Source organism: Lactuca serriola, chromosome 5 (genome assembly GCF_051521515.1).
Source record: "Lactuca serriola cultivar US96UC23 chromosome 5, Lser_US96UC23_V15, whole genome shotgun sequence".
In the NCBI taxonomy this organism is placed as follows: domain Eukaryota; kingdom Viridiplantae; phylum Streptophyta; class Magnoliopsida; order Asterales; family Asteraceae; genus Lactuca; species Lactuca serriola.
In genome coordinates this window covers 293,273,456-293,281,843 of record NC_136412.1, presented here as the reverse complement: position 1 = coordinate 293,281,843, position 8,388 = coordinate 293,273,456, and the positions used below count along the sequence as shown (strand labels likewise).

At 34.6% G+C, this 8,388-nt stretch overlaps 2 protein-coding genes across 3 annotated transcripts; both read right to left on the bottom strand.

Annotated features, from left to right (window-relative positions):
- Window positions 1-1,171: 1,171 nt before the first annotated feature.
- LOC145054666 (uncharacterized) lies at window positions 1,172-3,961 on the bottom strand. The gene is made up of 6 exons (XM_079002900.1): window positions 3,710-3,961; window positions 3,263-3,381; window positions 2,676-2,758; window positions 2,095-2,216; window positions 1,724-1,888; window positions 1,172-1,639 (listed from the first exon to the last, which is right to left on the bottom strand). Exons 1-6 carry the CDS (start codon window positions 3,924-3,926, stop codon window positions 1,374-1,376), a joined length of 972 nt encoding a protein of 323 aa, XP_078859026.1. The 5' UTR covers window positions 3,927-3,961; the 3' UTR covers window positions 1,172-1,373.
- A 1,104-nt stretch (window positions 3,962-5,065) lies between these two features.
- On the bottom strand, window positions 5,066-7,375 carry LOC145054665 (uncharacterized). Of its 2 annotated transcripts, XR_013684877.1 has the most exons (8): window positions 7,073-7,375; window positions 6,831-6,949; window positions 6,330-6,412; window positions 6,006-6,127; window positions 5,769-5,933; window positions 5,561-5,668; window positions 5,264-5,456; window positions 5,066-5,192 (listed from the first exon to the last, which is right to left on the bottom strand). XR_013684877.1 is itself a non-coding variant. In XM_079002899.1 (7 exons), the coding sequence occupies exons 1-7, from the start codon at window positions 7,281-7,283 to the stop codon at window positions 5,276-5,278; spliced, it is 975 nt and encodes a 324-aa protein (XP_078859025.1). In that variant the 5' UTR covers window positions 7,284-7,374; the 3' UTR covers window positions 5,066-5,275. The 2 variants fall into 2 exon arrangements, 1 of the variants encoding a protein (XP_078859025.1); XM_079002899.1 differs by having other exon boundaries at window positions 5,066-5,456; window positions 5,575-5,668; window positions 7,073-7,374.
- Between the last annotated feature and the right edge of the window lie 1,013 nt (window positions 7,376-8,388).

Genomic DNA, 8,388 nt, shown 5'->3' with positions numbered 1-8,388 from the left:
GATGTGTCATCAAGAAGGAGGTTGTGCCATCTTGAAGGGGGATGCACCAACATAGAGGAACATGCGCCACAATTGAGGAGGGTGCACCATCTTGAAGGAAGATGTGCCATCTTAAAGGAGGATGTGCCATATTGAAGGTGGATGCGTCATCCTAGAACAAGGTGTGTGACTTTGGTGTGCCATGGTGTACTCTGGAGTATTAATGTTCTGTTGACGTGTTGTTGAAGCATGGATGTGCCACTAATGATCATGATGCACCACTAGGGCATCATGATGTGTCATTAGGTGGCTTGATGTGCCACATATGTTCCTAGTGTGCCACATGTGTTCCTGATGTGCCATGACATCCCTTTATGTGCCACTTATACTATAATGTACACTATGATTCTCAAGATTGTCCATGGATGCTCAAAAGTTGAAGATGCTCAAGGACATGCATAAGAGGTGTCACTCCATGGCACATGATGTGCCGTCATGGCACCTCAACGACGTGTCATGCACTAGAAGTGTCACAAATTGACAGGAGGTGACACTCAATGACACCTGATGTGCCAGTGGTGTATTGATAGTGTCAATGCAATGTCTCTCAAGGATGAAGGTTCTAGAAGCAGTTGTCTGGCGGCTTGTGATTGGTTAACACCTTTCATGGGACTATGGATTAATGGGCTTGGCCTATTAGGGCTCTAGGTTCGATCCCTAGTTTATAAATAGGGATGTCTACTAGTCATTTGTTAAGTGTCTATTGTATCTCTCTTTAAAAAAAAAAGTGTCTATTGTATCCTTAGTGAGTAGGACGAATCTCTATTGAATTGTACTTGTAACCTCTGTTTGAGAGCTTTGTGAATAAAAAATATTCTCCTCCAACCCGTAGACATAGATCACATTGACTAAACCATGTAAATATTATGTCTTTGTGTGCTTTTTGTTTTGTGTGTTATCCGCATTACTTCCTAACAAAGGTCATCAAATCTTGACAAACGACATAAGATTTGTACTGATTCTTGATAAGTGTCATCTGGCTTCCTAACAGTTTTTCATTTCAATATAAGGAACAACTCTTGATAGGGATTTTTCCTTCCAAAACTCCATAAATTTCAAGCCTATTTTGTGGAATTGTGGATGGTTGTTCCTACGTTCAAGAAGGGGATAGGAGAATAGCTATATAACTAAATACCTTCAACATCCCAAATACATGACATTCACTAAAGTCAAGTACAATCTTTGCTCAAATACATGATTCATCATTGTTTCCAAACAAACTATACAAAAAACAACAGGAATTGCTTTAAGTCTCAAAACACCACAAAATGAACTCTTTTATAGTTTAGCCAGCGATTTTACTTATGGATTCTCACCTCCTTCTGTTAGGACAACTAGTCCTTTATGAAAGCCACAACAACCGAACATAATTCGTCCCTGTGTTTGTTGTAACCATGGTTAGCCCCTTCAATGATTTTTAACTCATGGTTTGGTATAATCTTGGCAAACTCCATGGCATCTTCAACTGGGATGACCTCATCAACTGATCCATGAACAGTCAACACCCTGCAATCTTTATCAATTTTAAGTCCTGCTTCATGCATGTTTGTATTCAGACGTTCCATCAGACTTTCTTCAGTCACACGAAACGAAACTTCTCCTACATTTTATTAAACATAACTGTAAATCTGCATAAGGGTCTCCTGTGTTTTTAACTTTTATCATAATTGCAAATGGTTATAACCTGTTTTGGATTTAATGTCAATAAATCCGTCTTTTTTTGCTCTTTCTAAATAATCTTTTCCTAATCTCTCCTCGATGCCCCTATCCATCTTATAGCGACCAGACACGTTGACAACTGTCTTGATATCGTGATGTAAAGATGCATATAAGACCACCACATTCCCACCTGTAAAAAGTGTTTCTTTTTAACTTAATACAGATAGAACGACTTGATAGAAAAAGTCAAAGAAAAGGAGGCTTTCTCCATTAAGTCTTAAACTGTTTGTATTCGTCTATTTTTTACTTCCATTATGCTCAAGTGTGAAGTCAAGTTATCAAATTGTTTTTAAACATTATTTATCTGGATGACACTTTACAAGATTTATTTTTTACCTTTACTGTGTCCAATGACTGAAGTTACAACACGATTTGCTGCAGTGAAGTGTTGGATTACTGCTTTTAAGTCATCGACCTCCTTACTATAGTTTCCAAATTCAAATGAGCCTTCACTTTCACTGGAATACAACAAATTATTACTATTAGAATTTTTGCATTGTTATGTTTGGATAGAATTTTTGAAGTACAATTTCGTAATAAAAAATAAAAATAAAAATCTTGAAAGTAAAATGTGATAATTTGGTAGATTTTTCAAAGTACAATGCCTTAAGAAAAATGTAAATCGGAAAGTATGATGCTGGAATAGAAAGAAACAAAAGCTGGATGCTGTAATACACAACAAGTAAATGAAATTTATGTTGCAATTTAGCATCAAATTCTATAACAAAGTGTTTCTAATTGTATCTTTTTTAATCAACTTTAGTGTAATTAAACAATTTCGTGAAACTAAGATGATTCATTCCCGCTTTGAAGTTGATAATAAGTCAAAATGTATCATTGTCCGCTTTCAAACCAAGGGAAATAGAATCAAAAAAAAAATATTAAATTAAATGTATTGTGTAAAATGATGGACTCACCCATTTCCTGAAAAATCAAAGCGAAATACAGTAATTCCTTGTTTTTCCAATGCAAGTGCAAGATCCACCATCATACTATACTCCTAGAAACAAGAACACACTCACAATGAATCATCCATAAAATCAATAATACTCATGAAATTGTAGGGTTAAAAAGATATTTAAGTATTTTTGAACAACAAGTAAATGTTGTGAACTGAATTATTCCATGGGTTTTAGGATGGAAAGTTGGAATACATCGATCAAAGGATTTCATGAGTTCCAACGGAATTCAGATCCACATTCATTTGCAACCAAACATGGTATTGGAATGGAATCGAATTCCAATTCCAGCCAAATCCCACTGAATCCAGAGTACCAAATTCAATATAAGGCAATGAATTGTTGTCTTTTTGTTGCTGCAGCAGCTAAAAGATGATTTTTTTTGATGCAATATTCTTGTTTTTTATAGCCATGTGGAGCTAAAGCTTTGCTATTTTATAAGCTATATGGTTTTACTTTGTTAATTGTTATGGTATTCTTATTATTTACCTAAATATTTAAAAAGTTGAACATGAAAAGTGGCAAAAAAGAAGTTCATATCATACCTTTGTGCATTGGAAGCCATGGCATATGATTACAATCTCTTTAGACCCTGTTTCGTGTAACAAACCCACAAGTTTTTCTCCGTGTTTGTTTTGTATGATGATTCTTTGCAGTTCAATCCCTAAAACAATGCGAGAGGATTGCAATTATCTTTAAATGCCAATTCTCATATATATTATTAATGTAAAAATAGAGAATGCGTAAACAAGATCCATCTAATGCCCCAAATATATAGAGCCCAGATGAATATGGCAAGGTTACTACTCAATTAGCGGTTGAAATGAGGAAATTGGTGTGAACTTAATGGGGACAAGGCTTAATTTAGTAATATATGAAGCAAATGAGTCCATAGGATGAAATCTGGTGATGTGCTAATCATCAAATCGGAATTTAACCCTAAGAGCAAGTGAATTTGAAGTAAATTTGAAATGGGTGCATCGAAAACTGACCTGGGTTTTGCTCGACGTTTACGGAGGAGGTGGTGGTGGTGGTGGAGTCGCCGGCGGCCATCTGCAGGCTGATTCTGTTTGTTCTACTGTTGAGAGTGTGTGAGTGGTGATTGATGCGTATCGATTGTTTGAAGGGAGAATCTGATAAACAGGAAGTTTTGGAAGTATTTATCAAATTTGAGTGTATAAAATAAACCTTTTGGATCAAGCTCCCCATTCACTCTTTCCAAATATTATCCCGCATAAACTATAAACTATAAAGTCCTGCAGGCACATGTTGAATTTTTATGCTCCTAAACGTTTGGACTTCTCCGAACGAATTTTTTTTTTATTTTTATTTTGTGATGCATATTTTAATCTCAATATATCTTTTAATTGTTTATATAACTAGGTGTGAGACCCATGCAACACGGGTTGATTTAAAAAAAAAAAAAAATTAAACATTAAAATGTAAAAAAAAATATATTTTTTAATGTACGACTTTAAAATAAAAAAGGAAAAAACGTATTTATTGTAATTTAATATCATATATAGAATATTTAATACTTTACATATATAAGTATATGACTTTAATTTTAAAAATTGAAACAAACCAAAAATTGACAAGTGGTTAATATTTATTTCAAAAATACCATAAAATGACAAGTGTCAAAACTCATGAGAGATTGATATGTGAAAAAAAAAAAAAAAAAAAAAAAAAAAAAAAAAAAACCTTGATTTATTAAGGAGGATAGTATTATACATCATAACCAACTTAGCGAGTGCAAATTGACAAAGAGCAAACACATTTTATTTGGTCATTTGATATGTTTTTTATTAGGCCTTTTAAGAACTTGGGTATGATTCAATCATATTTAATCTATTTGATATCATATTTAAAAGTCGCTATTTTAATGTTGCCACTTCTAACATGTCTCTTACTCTGTTATATATTTGATATCATATTTATAAGTCTCTATTTTATTGTTGACTCTTCTAAAATGTCTCTTACTCGGTTAGATTTAGGGTTAGGTTATATTTAGGGTTAAGTCAACAACAGACATAAATGTCAGGCTCAATAAGCAACTATTAAACAATTAGCCACATTTGTCCAAATTTGTAAATTGCATCTTTTTATTATAGTAATTACGTGTATTGTTTGGATGTATGTTTACAAAATAATTATTATGATTTAAAGAATTCAAATTATCTAATTAAATAATCTTGTTGGTTGAGGTTAAAAATAATCTTTGATTATCTTAATAAATCAGCTTATCTTTGCATCTTATTTTCCAAATCTGATAAAACTAGAACCATTTTCCACAGAACTCACGCTTAGTTATCACAACTTCAAATCTAACAAACACTTTAGACACATATTCAAACACCTCATCATCAATATAATTTGTTCTCGGTTTTCATACATGCAAAAGACATGAGTATCCTTCTCATCCTCATCCTCAAAATAACCAAAAGAACATTGTATGCCCAATCTTTGTCGAGTCTAACAAACAAAACATAGCATTTAAAAAACAATGTGAAATCCCAAAAATGGAGCCTAATTCACCTACCTACCTTTACTTTGCATTATCTCGAACATTCTCTTATGAAAGACAAAACAACTGAAACTAATTCATTTTGATGCTTTGAGAATCCATGATTGGCTCCTTTAATGATATGCAACTTGTGATTTGGTATAATCTTTGCAAACTCTAATGCCTCTTCAACTCTCACAATTGAATCATTGGATCCATGAATTGTCAACACCCTACAAAAACATCCCACAAATCAAACAAGACACTTGGTCAAATTATTTTCAAAAAATTATTTCACTTAAAGAATTTGATTTTAAGTTAATTAAGTAGTTTTTACTTTTTATGTGTTACCTGCAATCTTTATCAATCTGCAAACATGCTTCATGCATATTTGTATTCAAACGATCCATCAAACTTTCTTCAGTCACACGATACAAGACCTCCCCTACACACCAATATTATTATTAAAACAATATATAGTATTTACGTTTTAAGTCCACAAGATTATGGTTATTGCAAATTTGGCACGAAAGTTTCAGATATACCGGTTTTGGCTTTAACATCGATAAAACCATCTTTTTTTACTTTTTCCAAATACCCTTTTCCCAATCGCTCTTCCACACCCCCTTCTGTTTTGTAACGCCCAGATACGTTGATGACACAGTGTATGTCATGATACTTGGCAGCATATAAGAGCACCACATTCCCACCTACAAGTAATAAGATGTGATGAGGATGAGAAGGGCGTTTACGTCTTTTTCCATGTGTAATGTGTGGCTTACCTTTACTGTGTCCAATGATTGCATTTGTGACACGATTAGCTTCAGAAAAGTGTTGGATTACTGAATGTAAGTCATCAGCCTCTCTACAATAGTTGCCATATTGAAATGTTCCTTCACTTTCCCTGAAACAAAATATATGCTATTTAACATGCCAGATGACAAAAAATGTTATCAAATTCCAACTCCATCTATCTCATAGCTATAGGATTAATGTAAATACAAGGATTAAAATCAGATAATCAGTTGGTTAAAGTTAGGGGTGTATAGGTGATTTTACAGTTGTTTCAAATGAATTGCAGATGTCTGTTTAATGCTGAAACTTACCCGTTTCCAGCAAAATCAAAACGAAATGCAGTGATCCCTTCTTTCTCCAGGGCAGAAGCAAGGTTCATCATGGTATTGGTTTCCTACAAAATCAAGAATCAATAACGAATTATGAAATTGCCACAACAATTCACTCCACTGATCTTAAATCACAAGGCAACAACAATTTCTCATGGTCCTAATTGGATCTTGAGTAAACAAACGATCAATGACAAGTCCATGATTGTCGCGATGAAACTAACAACACTTGAGATTATTAAAGGATTATAGATCAATTTCGATAAGAATAGATTTCCCCCTAAAGGATTCATCTAAGCATGTGAGATTGATCAATGGAAAATTAGATTTGATTTCATTTATAGCCACCAGTAATCAATACTATAGTCACATATTTGACATAAACATGTTAGTTTACTGGTTTAATTAGTTGCTATAGGGTCAAGTAACCCTAAGAAAAATAACTGGAAGATGATGAGTAAAAGTGTCCCGGGTGTAGCAAACCTTTGTTGATTGAAATCCATGGCACAATATCACAATCTCCCTGGATCCAGTTTCATGCAATATACCCACTAGTTTCTCCCCATGGTTGTTTCGTAAAACTATTTTCTCCTGACGGATTCCTGAAAGAAAAAACGTAAAACCCCAAAATCTTATAATCAAATTCGCATTATTCTATCTGGGTTGGCGGGTCGTTTCACTTTTGATCAATTAAACTAATCGGTTACTGGTCACCGGAAACTCACCTGGGTTTTGCTCAGTATGGGTGGAATTGGCGTCGCCGGTAGCAGCGACGGCCGCGGACATCTTCGCTTCTCTGCTTTTGCAACGATTCCAATAGCTTACTTGTTGGACAAGTAGAGCCTGCTTAAGACAAAAATCTGATGGGTAGCAATTTATCGTTGGAGTGACAAAGTTGGAGGGGCTTAAACGGTAATTATGGATCAAAGTTCCCATTCTTTTGGGCTTTAACCAATAATGGCTGAAAGGATGTTGAGACTTTGAGAGAAAGGACCAAGGAGTTTATTTGGTTCGAATTTTTATTTTAGACTTTGGAGTCTTTGAAAAATCGGTTTTCTTTCAATAGTTTGGAGTTTGGACTTTAGACAGCTGTCAACTTTCCAAACACAACAAAAGTTTTCATATCCCCTTCTCTTTTTATTATTTTTCCACTATTTATCTACGAAATACGTATGACTTTCACCTCACATACGATTACTTTTAACTTTTTAATTATTTAAGACAAAATTGCAAAAATGGTCCCTGTGGTATGCATTTTTTTGGGGTTTTAGTTCAAACCTCAACTTTTTTGGCTTCGTGGTCCTTTTGAGTTAGTTTCATTGCTTTTTTGGTCCCTCTGAATAGTGAAATGACTATAATACCCTTGAGTTATTTATTTTTCATTTCTTTCATTTTTTTAAAATCTAAACACTTATTTATTTATTTAACTAATTAAAAAATAAATCTCTCTCTCTCTCTCTCCCTTTTAATTTGTTTTTTCAGTCCGAATCAGAAACCCTAAAGCAATTTATTTTAATCAATCGCCTCCAATGATTCATCTGTTGAGAAAGGAAATAGGAGAACGGGGGAAGCTTAAGCTACCGACGATGGGAAAAAGGACCTCCGGTCTTTGGTTTTCGTCTGATCGAGAAGGATAATCACGAATGAGGCAGTGACTCGGTGATGAAAGACCCTTTGAGAAGAAGAGCACCTCCGGTGCCTTATTGGTTTGTAGCTGGGGAGTAAGGAAAGCACCTTGCTGCTTAAGCAACTCCTGCGCTTCTTCTGTCTCGGAAGGAAGGTGCGAAGGTGGGGAATTAAAAGGGGGTTTCCAGCTCCGATGTTTGCTCTAGGGAAACACCCACTTCGGTGGTGGGTTCAGGACAGGGAATGAAGAAAAAATGGAGGATGAAAGGGGGAAAGGCAGCAACGATCGCAACAATCTTCAAGGGGGAGGGGGGAGTTCATGAGATTCAATTTTGCTCCAGAGAAAAGATCTTCAAAGAAAGAGCAAAAAACTCATTAGAAGTAGTTGCAAGTTTTAGAGTGGAATCCATAATCT